We start from the raw sequence: 17,616 nt of genomic DNA on the forward strand, positions 1-17,616 counted from the left end.
TAACAGTAGTTCTACAGGTGAAATATCAGACTTCCCATACAGACAGTACAACCACGCATCTCAGCTGACGGTAAATTAACTTCTTATTTTTTCAACACTGTAAAGCATGTTGAGATTGAGATACATCTAATGAATGTGCTATGCAAATACTATCATCATCATCATCACCATCATCATCATTAAAGTATTATCTAAAGCACCGATACTGGTATCTCTCTCTCTCAGGCTGATGATAAACCCAGGTTCCTCGTAGCCACCCTGACCCAGGTGGCCCATGTGTTCGACAGTGGAAGCCTCAACAAGACGACGTGGGATCAGACACTCGTGGACACGTTCAACAACGATCTCTACCGCCAGACCTCAGAACTACAACACTGTGTATGCAGACATGGCATTCAGTGTGTGTGTGTGTGTGTGTGTGTGTGTGTGTGTGTGTGTGTGTGTGTGTGTGTGTGTGTGTGTGTGTGTGTGTGTGTGTGTGTGTGTGTGTGTGTGTGTGTGTGTGTGTGTGTGTGTGTGTGTGTGTCTCTATTTTGACAAGGGCAAAATAGAGACCAACAATGATAATGACAGAGAAAGAGGGACAGAGGCTATGTTGGGTTGATCAGAAGAGACCTTTAAAGTTTCCTTGCTATAACTCGTTAATAGACAACAGATCTGAAAATAATAAGCTTTCATGTGTTCCAGGTGGAGCAAATGCATGTGTCTCCTTCCCACTCTGTCACCAAACTGACCAAAAGAACCAAACTCCACTTCAAAGCTCTGAGGAAAAGCCTCAAAGTGAAGGTTGGTATCTCATTCTCTAGACTTTATTTTTTACTCTTCTTTATGTTTTCCTCATTGGACTAAAATATTGGTTGAGCTAAGACAAAACACCATGGTGGTTGAAATGGTTACTTGAAATAGGACATCAAATCACAACACAAGACAACTTCATAAATTACATCTCTAATTCAGTATGACAGGGTGCAATTTGATGGTCAAAGGTCAAGGTCAAGTGGGTCAATTATTGATTAATAATTGACCCAATTATTGTACCAAACTTGTGGACTATTCATCCTAGTAGGACAAGGGTTCCCAAACTTTTCAGGCCGCGACCCCCCCAAATAAAAATGTAACTGTCTCTCTTTCAGAATTACAGCGCTAGTAGCTGGGAAGACGTCAGAATGACACTCCTCACACACCTGCTGAGACTGGACCTGCTTGCAGCAACCCTCTAGATGATGTAGTGTGACTGTGTGGATGAAGAACCTATTTATTTTTTTATAAAAGTCTATTTATTACGTTTATTTATTCTGTATCATTTTTTGGGTCTATTTGGTGTCTATTTATTTAATAAATGATGTAACCAGGTGTGATCTGCTGTTCAATGTGTGCACTGCAAATTACTACATCATAGGAAATTGTTCTTATGGGATGAAGATGAATGGAAAAACGTATCATTTAGCTACATACAATAACATTGATCCCATGGAGGAAATGTTTCTCCAACAAAGAAGGATAATTGCAATATCTTCCAAAATAGATAACTATTGGATATTATATTAAATTGTATGATATTTGAGCAATCTGCATATTTGCATATTTGTTTTGTTAATATGTATGGTGACTGAAAAGTCAAAAAAGAACTAAACTAGGTATTATATTTTTTATAATAACCCAAACTTTATTACTTACAAATAACCAAAAGCCAAACAGACACACAAAACAGCACAAAATAATAAAGCATTATTATTTGTTTTTAAACATCTCCAGCTGCCTTCGTCTAATGCCTAATTTATGCTCCATCATAGGTCTGTGTGTGTGCCAAAAATAATAATAACGTACAGATAACCAATCTACAAGCTACAGGTTTCTGTAAAACTTGTGTTTTGTGTACAACAGGGCTTGGGTTGACAGAGTAGAGCGAGAGGGTTGGGATCAGGGTTAGGCTTAATTCATCAATCCTTTCTCTTGCATTCAGACAGAGCTGATTCAAAGAAAGAATGACTAATATTTGATCAGTATTGTGAGGAATGTAGTGGCATTTCTTAGCTGTGGGGGAGCTACGTCACGCAAACACACTCACGCACATACACACGCGTGCAATTGCACATTGAAATAACCTCTTAAATATGTAGGCCTATTAATTATTAACCAACAATATATCAAACTTTATTCTCTTTACTTGCATAATGGGTATACCTTATAGTGTTGTTATCTGCACATTTACCTTGCAGACCTTTGTAAACTTAGTTCATGAATGCATCAGCCACTGTTATCAAACGTTCATCTTCGGACTGCTTCAGAAAATCTGACAGCTATGCCTTCTTTAAAAGTAGCCTACAATATAAAGTAATACGCACCTTTTTTGTCAGATTTTGTCAGATGATGTGAATTGTTTTTGAACGAAGCGTGAGGTTAGGGAGGACTTCACCCTCCTGCATGTGCGGGTGCGTCAGGTAGGTGCTAATGTTCAAAGTAAGTTGAACGCACTCTCGAGGGTACAGACGCACGCACAGCTCAAACAGCTGGTGGGGCGCTGTTCCACCTCGTCCCGGCTCCACTACATCCCTGGCTATGGTTGTACATAAAACTATTAAACACTATTAAACAGGGGCACAACTGAGGGTAAGAGTCAGGTAAAAAGTAATGTCAGGGTCTTTATTTCTTCTTTGAGGTTGCCTTCCTTGGTTTCACTGCCTTGGGCTGGGGTTTCTTCTTTGCTGGGGCTTTCTGGCCAACTGTGGGTTTCTTTTTGGCTTTCTTGGGAATCTTGGTCACTTTCTTGTTGTTCTGGGCTGCAGATTTCTTGACTGCAGGTTTGTTGGCTACAGGTTTCTTGACTGCAGGTTTGTTGGCTACAGGTTTCTTGACTGCAGGTTTGTTGGCTACAGGGTTCTTGACTGCAGGTTTGTTGGCTACAGGTGTCTTGACTGCAGGTTTGTTGGCTGCTGGTTTCTTAGATTTATGCTTCTTGGTTGCATCATGTTTCTTGACTAAGGGATTTGCTACTTTATAGCCAAAATTCTTAGCTTGGACTAGCATGCCCTTATTTTCCAGTCTCTTAGCAGCGAGCTTGACTTGGTTTTTATTCGCGCCATAGTCAGCAGCGAGAGTGTTAACCAGGATGGGCAGGGGGACAAAACTACGTTCGTTGGAGGCAGACACGGTGTTGTAGATGTTCACATTAAGGACTGTTAGGGATAAGATAACATACTGTAATGTAATCAGTGTTTTTCCTCTAACATTCAGGCATTCAGTCATTACACAGGTGTACTCCTATTTTATTTATTTAAATTAGCACAGTCTACTTGTACATAATTAAGTTGCCTCTGACTCCGTACAGTTCAAATTGTTAATAGACACAATCCATACTAGAAAGACTGAAATCGTATGAAAAGGGACTTAGGATGCAGTCACACCAAACTTTGATTCTGCCTATGCGTCTGATTCTGCCAATGCTTTTCAATGGGAACGGATCAGGGTTTTTTGCATAAATCCGAGAATGGCAACAAACTGCGACGTTCCCATTGAAAAGCATAGGCAGAATCCACCGCATAATCAGAATCCACCGCATGAGTAGAATCAAAGTTCGGTGTGACTGCACCCTTAGAAGTGCTTTCTGTTTACCACATTCTCAGGACCTACCTTTGGGTTCCGACACTGTCATTTCTGGAGTTTTCTGAGTTGAGCAAGCACCTTTAAGAAAACATGGAGAGAGAACATGATATGTAGTACTGTAGTAGTATTTCAACTATATCATAATTATACATTATATTATGTTTATGACAATCTTTGTCACTACTGACTTTACTGATTTCCACACTGAGAGAGAGAGACAATCACCTGTGAATCTGTTGTTGTGTGTGGTCATCCTGTCAGTCTGATCTGCAGGTGAGGGCTGATGCAGCCGTTCACCAAGTTTTGGGTCCAGCTGACAAACGATGTCAATCATTTCTGAACACGCCTCGTTTCCCTTTCTACGCACCATGTCGATAATTTCCCGTGCTGACCAAAGCTTTACACCTCTGACCGACTCCATTTCTGCTTCATTGATCACGTTCTTTAACAGTAGTTCTTCCAGTAGAAGGTTCAGGTTGGCATCAGAGACTCCTTGAATGAACACATTTCTCCTGGACCGCAACTTCTCTCCTGCAGATTTCTCCTGGGTCTTTGTCATAGCCTGAGTTGCAGAAGCACCTTGAAGACAAGATGGGGGATTAATAATAATAATAATAATGCATTATAACAACAAACAAGTATATAGCCTAATATATTCTGGTAAATGCTATCCTTGTTCTAATCCTTCTAAAACTATGACAAATCTATAACCAACATTTGGTTAAGGTCAAGGACAGCACCTAATCCATGCTTCAATTACTTACTGAGCACTATTTACAATCTAGCTGTACTTAATTAAGTAGCTGAGTATAAATTACTCCCATAGTGTTAAAATTGCAATAGATTAAAAAATGATATGATATGATATGATATATGATATATGATATGATATGATATGACAATTAAATATCAAATTAAATTACCTTTGGATCCTGAATCTGACCCAGTGTTTGAAAGCTGCTGCACTAGATCATTCCTTTGGATCTTCTTCAGAATCCTATTCGTGATGTCCAGAACTTTATCACCTTCATATGTTTGGACCATTGCATCTATTGTTTGCTCCCTGTTTGCCTTGTCCAGCTTGGCTTTTTTAACGTTGCCCTCGTTGCGCAGTTGCCATTGGAATTTCCCGAATTCGTCAGCATCCAAATCATCGAAAATAGCTGATAGACAGTCTTTGTGGTGTGCCATGACTGATTAAGGTGTTGGAGTAAAGGTTCAGGATCTGAAAAGAAGTCAGAAGAAAAGGTTATATTAAATTCCTCAATCCTAAAAAAAACATTAGTATGACATCAAATCATTCTAACATTTATATTTACAGTATTTCAGAAAATCAGTGGTTGAGTTTAAATAACATTAAACATTGTATATAAACAACATTATCCACAGTGAATCAAAGACAAGGCCCTTCAAAGAAAGGCTCCTTCATGTGTAGGTTATGATGTACAGTATGGTCAGGTAGGGGCTTGTTCTCTTGAGATGATTACAAACAATGTAACATTGATTATTTATTTCAATATCACGATTATAAATGATTCATCATGTAATAAATGTATAAACTTTAGACTAGAGTTTCTCAACTGGGGCGGTACAGCCCCCCAGGGAGCGTACAGAGAAGGGTCAGTTTAATATATTCATCGACAATTTTTCATTAAATCAGTATCACGGTCTGTATCATGTCAGTATCATGTCAGTATCATGTTAGTATCATGTCAGTATCATGTCAGTATCATGTCAGTATCATGGTTAGTATCATGTCATTATCATGGTCAGACTCAGTATCATGTCATTATCATGTAAGTATCATAGTAAGTGTCATGTCAGTATCATGGTCAGTATCATGGTCATCATGTCAGTATCATGGTCAGCATCATATCAGTATCATGGTCAGCATCATGTCAGTATCATGGTCAGCAGCATCATGTCAGTATCATGGTCAGCATCATGTCAGTATCATGTCAGTATCATGGTCAGCATCATGTCAGTATCATGTCAGTATCATGTCAATATCATGGTCAGTATCATGTCAGTTTCATGGTCAGTATCATGTCAGCATCATGTCAGTATCATGGTCAGTATCATGTCAGTATCATGGTCAGTATCATGTCAGTAGTATCATGGTCAGTATAATGTCAATATCATGGTCAGTATCATGTCAGTTTCATGGTCAGTATCCAGTGGTGGCTTATCCAACGGACTTGAGGTGCAGCAGCACAGGGCACCAACCTTTGGGGGGGGGGGGGGGGCACCAAACGGCGTGAAGAAAAAAGAAAGCGCTGAAATGTAGAGCGTTCAAACCCTTATACAGGCTTTTTGTTTGTCTCCCTGGGAAGTAGGCTAGTAATTACATAATAATCACATACTAACAGTCCAGTTTAATGTAAAATCTGATATTTGGAAAGCTCAAACTATACGACAGGAGGGCGCATATGACTCGAGGCAAAGTAGGCCTATCCCGACTTTGAAATCATTTGAAACGTCGTCAGGCGGTCGGAAATAAGCAAAGTTTAGCCCATATAACTTAAAATAAAAATAATGCGGGAGAGTGATAGGCTTGAGCATTTGTCCAGTTAAGCTATTATTATTATTATCCTACCTTGTTATTGTAGCCAAACAGAAGTCGCCTCCTCGCGCCAATGAAAACGAAAGAAACTTTGCGTCACAAAGGCATAGGCTACTGTACTATAGGACCTCCCTGTTATGACGTCACGTGGGTGTATCACAAACTTTATCGTTCACGTCATCATGTCGTAGACTCTAGCCTGGACTGGACACAAGAAGAGTGAGCAGTGGGCGGCTCGATGTAAAATGTCTTCCAAAATGTTTTAAAATGAAATATTTGAAAATTGTTCTTAAGTAATACATGCAAAATATACATAATTTGAACAGCACTATCAGACCTAAATTTATGCTTCAACTAATTATGCCCAAAAATATTGGATATAGGCCTACTGTTTTTTAAGCAATTTGTAGCAATTGCAGAAACATTAGACTTTAATGTCGAATATATAGGCTACTTTACATTAGAACATTTTCCAAATAGAGAGAGAGAGAGAGACTGCGTGCTGAACAACTGGTGGAGTGGCCGTTGGGAATTGGAAGGTTCTGGTTCGATCCCCGGCCGTCTACCTGGGTTAGTGTTAGTGAAATATCCTTGAGAAATACTGTGAAGCCCTAACTGCTATACCAAAGAGCAGGTTGGTAGCACCTTGCATGGTTTCCTCCACCGTTGGTGTGGGAATGTAGGCTCTATGAATAAATAAGGGTGAATAAATAAGGCGCTAATTGCACAATTGTACCTTTTACTGCTGCTGGCCCCTACTACGCTAATAAGTGATTGAGCAGTTGGATAAAATAAAGATAATAATAATGATGATGATGATGATAATAATAATAATAATAGTAATAATAATAATAATTATTATTATTACAATTATAGCCTTAATGCTGCACTTGCTCTGACTGCGTCAAAGCACAAACCAACAGACACAGACATGATGAAACCTCAAGGTTCAATGTTCAAGGTTGTTTATTGGTTGTTGACATGACATGACATGATAGTGTGACGTTTGATTGATTCCAATCTAAACTACATGGCTGCCAACTTGGCAGTGCCAATTAACTTTACTTCAGAGTCGACCAGTCTTTATGAGCGTAGGACTGCGCGCAGTGTGGGCCTCGCACCCTGGCATATTAGTGCAGCGGCAGCCTATATACACCGATTTACTCGGTTAACCTAAACAATTGTTTTAAAAACCGATACGTTGTCGCTTTTAAAGCATACCCTATATACCCTTACTTCAATTATTGCTTTCAATTAGCCATGGGGATTAGTCATGGCTGGCACTGGCAGTAAATTGACTAAACTGATTTGAGTAATTCAAATTAATGTATTAGTAAATAATATTGAAATGTTGTGTTGCACAGCATGAGTAGCCTAGTTGTTGGTTTATTTGCACACTCAAGCTCTGCATGTGGTCCATAGAACTATTGGACAGAGCTAACTCACAGTTCACTTTGCAACATGTAACCTACATTTTGAAGTGAATCGCCTCTTTTGGCTCCAAATGTATGTTGGGTCAAATCAACAGCATCAACGGAATCAGTGAATATAAATGCAAAAGAGGAACTATAAAAGCTGCCCAAAGTGGACACATACAGTATTTTGAATGTGTTGCCTGTTGCAACTCCAGTGTGTGAGACGTATACTTGAAATGTAGGCTAACTAGAAGTTCGGGCCGTCGTTCACTTTGCAGTGCCACCTTACAGGCACCTCACAGTGTGAGAGAGAGTTTTGTGCTCTCCTAAATCCACGGCAGGCTTTGAAAGTACTTGTACTTGCACCTAGCCTATATTTGAACTGATGGGCCGTTGTGACAATTTTTCTAGACATTCTAGCTATTGATCATTTACAGTAGAGAACGTCCTATTGCTCATTAGATTGGGGACAGGTCCCAAAACGACATGATCGCTGCACCCGTCCGTGGTGCTGAACTCTTTACTCTCGCTCACATGCTTCGTGAGAAAAAGAATGACATGAAATGTCATTTAGAGGCTCTATAAATTAAAGCTGGGTAACGATATAGATCACTTTTATATATTATATATTCATATCTATGTATATTACAGAAATAAAAACCTTTGAAATGTACTGTCATCGTGACTCTTGCATTTACTGAACATTATTTCACAAACACACATTAATTTTGCCGTCACAGACGCGGCCATGAAGAAGAAGGCAATGGATTCTTCCAAACTAAGTGTATTCTCAGGCAAGCAATTAGAGAAGTAAATTAAATTACTTTTCCTTAATTATTTGCTGGTTTTACAGTAGAGAACGCCCTATTGCTCATACATTTTGGGACATGGGTCCCAAAATGACGATTGTTGTTGCTGTCCATGGTGCTGAACTCTTTATGTGTTAGTCTTCAAACTTGTGTGAGAAGAAGAAATTAATGACATGAAATGTCATGTAGAGGCTCTAAATTAGAGCTGGGTAATGATATAAATCACTTTTATATATTATATATTTATATGTATTATGTATTACATAAATACACACTACTGTCATCATGACTCTTGCATCTACTGAACATTATTACACAATGGAATGGAAATTTGAATTATTATTGATACATGTCAGAAAGTAGGAGAAGTAATTCATGTAATTGTATGTGGATATAATACTATAACAATTACATGAAGTACACCTTTTAGACTTGGTTCAGAAGGAAAATGTTTGAAGGAAGTATAAACAATGCTGATTTAGTGGATGTATATTTGGAAGAGTAAATTAATACAAAGCAAGTCTTTTGCACACCTACAAAGGAAACCGGTGCGTAGGAGAAGACCAAACGAGGGCCCAAACGCACTGAAAGAAAACAACTCCCATACATTGTCTTCAAATGCATGCAATTAAAAAGAAAATGTATGGGGAAACCAACGTTTCGTACCGAAACGTTGTTTTTCCCAAAATTAGTTATTTTTTTAAGTCCTTTGAAAACAGTGTGCGGGATGTTTTTCTTTCAGAAGAGGAAATGTATGATTTGAAATGTTTAACTAAGTCTGATATAGAACTGTGGGAAATAATGAAAAACAGAATTTGGGACTGTTTTAAATTCATGTCTAAAGACAACATTGAACACAATTACAGATATGACCAGCTAACAAAACATTTCCTAGAACTAAAATTGAAAAATACATTGAGTGAGAGTGAAAAGAAAGAATTATATGATTTTAAAAAGGCATTGAATTACAATATTGAGTTTTTGCAATATACAATATCAATGTACAATATCTGATTCAGGAGTCCTATAGTTTCTAAAGCTCTGTCACTGTGTAAAAAAAGAAGAGAAAAACGTGTCAGTTATAAATATAGAGGGCCATGTGTTCTCTGATGAAAAAGAGAAGAGTTGTTCAAGAAATGTGTTCTGAAATGTATAGGAAAAGTGGAGCCCAATTTTTTATAAAATATCAGAATATTTAAAATATTCAACCTCTGTCTAGTGAGGAAACATATCCCTCCTAGGCGAAATTACAAAGGAAGTAAAAAAGGCCATTACTTTTTGCACCAGTACTTCTCACTCTCACTGCAGCTTTCAATCAAGGGATTAACAAAGTATTAAGTAACTCATTTTACCATGGAGTGATGACAATGTTGCATAAAACAGGAGACCAGAGCAATTTATATAATTATAGACATTTGACATTGATGAATACAGATTACAAAATACTGGCCAAAGTAATAGATTTATTTAGTTAATAGATGTATTAACATTTTAGATAAAACTGTTGAACAAGAACAAACATGTGCCATAAAAGGCCATGTTATACAGCAGTGGTTCTCAACCTGTGGGTCGGGACCCCCAGGGAGGTCCCCACATGACAGTGAAGTGACAATTTAAGGACTTTTAAGACCTTTTTAATACTTAGAAGACCATTACTGCATCAAAAGTAATCAATAAACTATATTATAAAAACTGGTCAAAAATTTGCCAAATTATCAAATAAAATAAGAAAGAGGCTATTTTCACTATTTATTTATGGAACCGTGTCAAACTAAATGTAATGCCTCAACTCCTACCATTCAAAGTGCTTGTCAGGATGAGGGGTCCCCAGGTCAAATATCGTCGGTGTCCAGCCGGGACCAGCTAACTCCATTTAATTTTTTCTTTTTTTTTCATAAATCAATGCTATTGAACCCCCTTTACATCTGTGTGATTTTTTTTTTTATAATAACCTATGAAAAGTATTAAAAAGCGCCTCTGACGAAAACTCCCAACTCCATTGGATCCTCAAACTGTCCGTCAAAAACAAACAACTCCCCCCTCCTGTCATGCTCTCCACTGCTGCATAATTTTTGCCAATTGTCAAATATAAATACTACAGATTTAAAAAAACGTAATTCAGACTTTCTTTTTGACCAATTGTCAGATATAAATTTGGACAGCTTTCACTGTGTAATTTCAGCGTTAAACCAATATGCAGGATGTGACTGAATATCACTCATGTCAGACTACATTCATGCTTTACCCTCCACCTTTAGCAGATAGTGGGGCGGCGTGGCACAAGAAATCCGCCTAATCGTTCAATTTTACGATTAAAGCGCCAAATTTGGCAGAAGTGTTGATTGATATATTGGGAACAAAACTGGATATTGGGACATCACAAATTCTCACCCTGGTGGGCGTGGCAGCCATTTTTCAAAATGGCCACCAGCAGTTGATCAAATCTTCCTAGTTTTTGTCCTAGTAGGCTGAAATGTTGCTCAAGTATGTGAATATGAAGGTGTGTGGGTGTGCTCATGCTAATTGCCTAAAAGGGGGCGTTTCAATGGGAGTGGCCTAGTTAACAGCAATATTTTTGGAGAATTGTTCAAATGGTGATACAAGCGAGACATTTGGTACAAATCATCTTCGGAGATCACACTTCGATTTAGGACACCGGGCCAGTCATAAATCAAAGATGGCAGCCATTTTTTTCAAGATGGCTGCCAAAATGTGACTGTTTTTGCATTTCTGCATAATTCTGACTATAATTCTTTGAGGTAAATTACCAAATCACCAAAAAGCACTCCCATAGTATGTTTTGAACATTTTCAAATAAGAGTTACCATTTACGGTGAAGGTGCCAACTCAGCATATCGAGTAGCATGGCTTGAGTCCTGTGGTAGGTACTGGGAGCTGATGTTAGGTGTGAAGATGAAGAAAGAACAATGCTCTGTGGAGCTCAGGGAGGAGATAAGAAAGGCAGCCAGAGAGATGAAGAAAGTAGGGAGGAGTACAAAGAGATAAGGGGTAAGGCGGAGAGAACAGTGGTGAGGGTTAAGGAAAAGAGTATGAGAAGTTTTATGAAAGGTTGGACACCAAGGAGGGAGAAAAGGACCTGCACCGATTGTTTAGACAGGTACTGAGATGGGAAGGATGAGCAAGAGGTTAAGGTGATGAAGGATGGCTGGAAATGTTCTATTAACCAAAGACAGTGTGTTGAGAAAATGGAAGGAGTACTTTGAGGGAACGGATGGAGGACAGTGTCGGTGTTATGCTATGCATAGTGGCTCATAGGAATAGACTATGTGACAACCAGGAATAGTTTGGTGACCACTGGAGAGACGGTTGACAGCCGGAATGTAGACAGCATCCGGGAGCAATATGGGTTAGCGCCCTAGCCTGTGTCTTCCATGAGGAGGAAGCCCAACAAATCCACGGTGAGGCCTTTAAGGAGGGCTATTCAAGCAAGCTGCAAGTGGAGCCTGTAGTACCACCACGGCCCAAGAAACCATCACGCCAGAATTAAATGTTTAGAACAGGGGAGTCTGGTGCAACGCTCAGGTCCTGGACCTGGTGAGACGAAGGAGGAGCCCGGCCAGGAGGCCATCCACAGAGCCTAGTCCCTCCACATGCCATATCCTCCGCTCTCCCCCAGTCCTGGCAGAGTAGCCCCGGATAAGCGGCCTGAGAGGCCCTGTCTTGCCCTAAGAGGACTGACCGTGGGTAGCTACTGGGATGTAAGTCGGGCGCTTGACAAACCCCAGCCCGGGTCACCTCGGCGAGGGTGTATGTTGCGTACCCACCACCCATGTTGAGACCCGAAACACCGATCAACCCCAGGCTACAGCACTGATATGTCCCAGGTGCATCCATGTGATGTTTTTCTGTATGCAGGAGTTATTTGTAACAGAAGGATACCAGTGAGAGGGAAGATGTATAGGACGGTAGGGGGACCAGCCATGAGGCTGTACGGCTTGGAAACGGTGGCACTGACGAAAGGCCAAATGCCAAAGCGGTGGTTTAAGGATACGGTGAGAGACGACATGCGGGTGGCTGGAGTCACAGAGGAAGACACAGAACTAGATGGGAAAACATTTATACATGTTCAGAAGTCATGAGATTTTGTCGTTGAGTTTGACTGTGAGCACAGTTGTATGGCGTGTTTTTGAAATGTTTTAATTTAGATGGTTAGAAATGGTAACTCCTGTTTTAAAATGTTCAAAAACATACTATGGGAGTGCTATTTGGTGATTGACCTCAAATAATTAAAAGATATGCAGAAATGCAAAAACAGTGTTGGCGGCCATCTTGAAAAAAAATGGCTGCCATCTTTGATTTAGGAGTGGCCCGGTTTTCTAAATCGAAGCGTGATCTCCAAAGATGATTTGTACCAAATTTCCAACTTGTATCACTATTTGAACAATTCTCCCAAAATATTGCTGCTAACTAGGCCACTCCCATTGCAACGCCCCCTTTTAGGTAATTAGCATGAACACACCCACACACCTTCATACTCACATACATCACGCAACATGTTAGCTTACTAGGACAAAAATTAGGAGGATTTGATCAACCGCTGGTGGCCATTTTGAAAAATGTCTGCCACGCCCACCAGGGTGAGAATTTGTGATGTCCCAATATCCAGTTTTGTTCAACATATATCTATCAACAGAGCCACCAAATGTGGTGCTTTCATCATAAAATTAACGATTGTTTTGGTGCCCCATAGGCCACTCCCACTGCCACACCCCCTTTTTGGAAGATGGTATGAACAGTTACTCAGCTGTTCATGACCAACCTTTCCACAACATTTTGTGAAAATCTGTACATCTATATCAAAGTTATGCAATTTCTTTGATCGGCCACTCCCATTGCCACACCCCCTTTTAACCAATTGACACGAACACGCACACACAGCTTCACAAACATATACTTGACCTTCATGCAACATTTCAGCTTCCTAAGGCAAAATCTGTAGCTGCTAGAGGGTGATTTAGGAAGGTTTGGTGGCCATTTTGAAAAATACCTGCCACGCCCACAAGGGTGAGAATTTCTGATGTCCCAATATCCAGTTTTGTTTCCAATATATCAATCAACACTTCTGCCAAATTTGGCGCTTTAATCACAAAATTGAACGATTTTCGTGCTACGCCGCCAAGCTAAGAGACTTTAAGTGAACAGTCATTTGCTCTCGGCTCTGGTCACCGTTTTGCGGGGTGTTTTCACCAACCCAGTGACTGGAAGGTTTAGGCAACACACAACACACAACAGTGTAATAATAAAATGTTGATGGCTAGGTAAATGCAACTGTGGTTGTTATTGTTAGTGCAGTAGGCTACAGATTTGATAGGCTACAGATTTTTTTTATTGATATGCCATTTATTTATTGTTGGTGTGCCATTATTGCTTTTGTTAAATACACTACATTTAGTATTGAGTATTGAGGCAGAATTGTTTGTTGTACTCAACTGTAGAAGAACAACAGTGGTAACAGTTAGATCCATGGATGTTTCCAATGCATGTTAAAATAAAAGTTGTTTAAGTACAGTATTCAGCTTGATCTATACTTAGTATATGAGGATGGCGCACACCATAAATAGCTGATCTCCAAGCTCACAATGCGTTGTGATGTGTTGTGAGCTTTGAGATTCATTGTCAGCTGTTCTTATCAATGATGGACAAAACCTCCTAACTCCACTCAATGATGGACAAAACCTCCTAACTCCACTTGAGCTGGATTTGGGTAAAGTGGTGATAATATAATGACACATGCAAGTATCTGATAATACATAAAGTCACAATACCAAGTTTGATGAGGCAGTATTGCTTTGATTTAAAAATATAAGGTTTTCTTCATTTTCAGAAAAATGTATATTTTGTTTTTCATTTCCTGAACAATTACCATTTTGGAGTTATCTGTTTCTGGCCGGACAGCAGAGATATGATTATTTTGTGGGGTCCCCAGTTCAAATATGATTGTTTTGGGGTTGTCACAGCCTGAAAAGGTTGAGAAGCACGAAGTCTGACATCACTGCCACTAGAGGGTGGGTACTATCCCCCTGGGTTACAGTGTTATTTTTTCCCATATAGGCATATCTTAGATCAAGTCATATAAGAATTCAAATTGTGTTCCAAAAATAAACAAATCGCCCCAGCGATTTTACTCGTATGGATATGAAGCATCTGACTGTGAAAAAGTACACATTATCCAAAGAGTAAGACTTTTTTTTTTCTTCTCCAAACACAGACGTTATCAATTGTGACTCAATATCATAAAAGGCACAGAGTCACATACCTTACAAAATCACCAGGGTGATTTGGTTAGAAGGTTAGAAGAAAAGAAACACCATGTCACCTCCTAGATTTTTAATGTACGGAAAATGCCTATGTTGTTTTATTTTATTGTTATCTGTTTGTGGACGAACTAGAGGTCCGGGCGCCCGTTCCGCTAGCCGCGCACGGGGCTCTAGCGAGGGCTCGCTGATTTTGGATTACAAAAATCGTGGGATAAAAATTTCCCCCAAAAAAGTTTAAAAAAATAAAGTAATTAGAAAAAAAAATACATGGGGAACCCCCTGGGAGTCTTGGGACACCCGCGAAACATCGCGGACCCCCGTGAAACATCGCGGACCCCTTCGGCTGTTTCTTTTTTTTTCATGAAGGTGGTTGCTTGTTTCTGGCACACATTTGGCAACACTGACCTGTCTGCTTGTTGTCTGCCCCCAACGTGGCAACCCAGACTGCCGAGCGGCTGCGTTGAGACACTGGCGTGTTCAATGTTTTGTGTGGGATGTGCATGACATATTAGCGTGAGTGTGGTGTGATAGAGAGACATGAGCAAAGTGAAAGCAACGGCGGGGGTTGAAGCAAAGTGGTCGCGTCGCGTGTGTTGTTGTTGTGGGGAGATTTCAATAGCGACTGCCTGGTGTTGCTTTCGGTTTCGCTCGGCGGTGGTCGGTGCTCACGCTAAAGGGAACAAAATGGTGTACCCGTAATGTTGTCCGGCTCGCGGTGTTTCGGTTGCGCTTGGCGGTGGTCGGTGCTGACGCTAGGGAGTAACATGGTCGACCCGTAATGTTGTGAGTTTGTGCTTGCCGCAATTAATTATGCTCCGAGGAGGCAAATGTGTGGTGAGCAATGAAAAGTAGCCTACGCCCCCCGTAAATTAATTGCGCACGTTGTGGCTTGTGTTGTTAGTGACATGTGATTTGTTGTTGTTGTGTTTAGTGCGAAACAATGATACAGGAAAAACGGACTTCTCTCCAATGTAATAATAGATAAGAGGAATAGGTGAGTATTTAGTGGGGATTCCTGATGTCTTTCTGGATGTAATGTGTTCTGTAAGAATTATTTAATTAAAAAAATGTAATTGTTGTCATTCTCTTATTTGTCATCATCGCCTCCCTCCTCATCGTCTTCTTCATCCGGAACCCTGAGAGATCTTACGATATGCCACCATGTCCTAGACCTACGCACGCACGCGCGCGCGCACGCACGCACGCACGCACGCACGCACGCACGCACGCACGCACGCACGCACGCACGCACACACACACACACACACACACACACACACACACACACACACACACACACACACACACACACACACACACACACACACACACACACACACACACACACACACACACAATGAGTTTTTTTAATTAATAAAATGTACTTTTGTCCTATCTGTATGGTAGAGTATGTTAATACAATAGAACTCAATTGGGGTAGTTGTTAGTTTGTCTCCCTGCTCTTCTATTGAGACATTTAGATTGTGTCAAAGGTCATGTCTCACCTTAGTGGGGCGGCGTGGCACAAGAAATCCGCCTAATCGTTCAATTTTACGATTAAAGCGCCAAATTTGGCAGAAGTGTTGATTGATATATTGGGAACAAAACTGGATATTGGGACATCACAAATTCTCACCCTGGTGGGCGTGGCAGCCATTTTTCAAAATGGCCACCAGCAGTTGATCAAATCTTCCTAGTTTTTGTCCTAGTAGGCTGAAATGTTGCTCAAGTATGTGAATATGAAGGTGTGTGGGTGTGCTCATGCTAATTGCCTAAAAGGGGGCGTTTCAATGGGAGTGGCCTAGTTAACAGCAATATTTTTGGAGAATTGTTCAAATGGTGATACAAGCGAGACATTTGGTACAAATCATCTTCGGAGATCACACTTCGATTTAGGACACCGGGCCAGTCATAAATCAAAGATGGCAGCCATTTTTTTCAAGATGGCTGCCAAAATGTGACTGTTTTTGCATTTCTGCATAATTCTGACTATAATTCTTTGAGGTAAATTACCAAATCACCAAAAAGCACTCCCATAGTATGTTTTGAACATTTTCAAATAAGAGTTACCATTTACGGTGAAGGTGCCAACTCAGCATATCGAGTAGCATGGCTTGAGTCCTGTGGTAGGTACTGGGAGCTGATGTTAGGTGTGAAGATGAAGAAAGAACAATGCTCTGTGGAGCTCAGGGAGGAGATAAGAAAGGCAGCCAGAGAGATGAAGAAAGTAGGGAGGAGTACAAAGAGATAAGGGGTAAGGCGGAGAGAACAGTGGTGAGGGTTAAGGAAAAGAGTATGAGAAGTTTTATGAAAGGTTGGACACCAAGGAGGGAGAAAAGGACCTGCACCGATTGTTTAGACAGGTACTGAGATGGGAAGGATGAGCAAGAGGTTAAGGTGATGAAGGATGGCTGGAAATGTTCTATTAACCAAAGACAGTGTGTTGAGAAAATGGAAGGAGTACTTTGAGGGAACGGATGGAGGACAGTGTCGGTGTTATGCTATGCATAGTGGCTCATAGGAATAGACTATGTGACAACCAGGAATAGTTTGGTGACCACTGGAGAGACGGTTGACAGCCGGAATGTAGACAGCATCCGGGAGCAATATGGGTTAGCGCCCTAGCCTGTGTCTTCCATGAGGAGGAAGCCCAACAAATCCACGGTGAGGCCTTTAAGGAGGGCTATTCAAGCAAGCTGCAAGTGGAGCCTGTAGTACCACCACGGCCCAAGAAACCATCACGCCAGAATTAAATGTTTAGAACAGGGGAGTCTGGTGCAACGCTCAGGTCCTGGACCTGGTGAGACGAAGGAGGAGCCCGGCCAGGAGGCCATCCACAGAGCCTAGTCCCTCCACATGCCATATCCTCCGCTCTCCCCCAGTCCTGGCAGAGTAGCCCCGGATAAGCGGCCTGAGAGGCCCTGTCTTGCCCTAAGAGGACTGACCGT

General features: G+C 40.7%; 2 protein-coding genes across 2 annotated transcripts in view; both read right to left on the reverse strand.

Moving 5' to 3' along the window:
* Positions 1-1,671: 1,671 nt before the first annotated feature.
* LOC311056395 (uncharacterized protein) lies at positions 1,672-6,238 on the reverse strand. The gene is made up of 5 exons (XM_084072968.1): positions 6,200-6,238; positions 4,527-4,828; positions 3,829-4,182; positions 3,631-3,681; positions 1,672-3,176 (listed from the first exon to the last, which is right to left on the reverse strand). The coding sequence occupies exons 2-5, from the start codon at positions 4,792-4,794 to the stop codon at positions 2,644-2,646; spliced, it is 1,206 nt and encodes a 401-aa protein (XP_083929094.1). The 5' UTR covers positions 4,795-4,828; positions 6,200-6,238; the 3' UTR covers positions 1,672-2,643.
* A 3,749-nt stretch (positions 6,239-9,987) lies between these two features.
* The window catches only part of LOC311056394 (uncharacterized protein), a 33,595-nt gene continuing 25,966 nt past the window's right edge, over positions 9,988-17,616 (reverse strand). The window contains exon 12 of the mRNA XM_084072967.1: positions 9,988-15,840. Coding sequence (XP_083929093.1) covers positions 15,835-15,840 — 6 coding nt within the window. The 3' untranslated portion in view covers positions 9,988-15,834. The remainder of the gene's footprint in view (positions 15,841-17,616) is intronic.

This window comes from Gymnoscopelus microlampas (genome assembly GCF_963454915.1).
Source record: "Gymnoscopelus microlampas genome assembly, chromosome: 11".
Taxonomy (NCBI): Eukaryota; Metazoa; Chordata; class Actinopteri; order Myctophiformes; family Myctophidae; genus Gymnoscopelus; species Gymnoscopelus microlampas.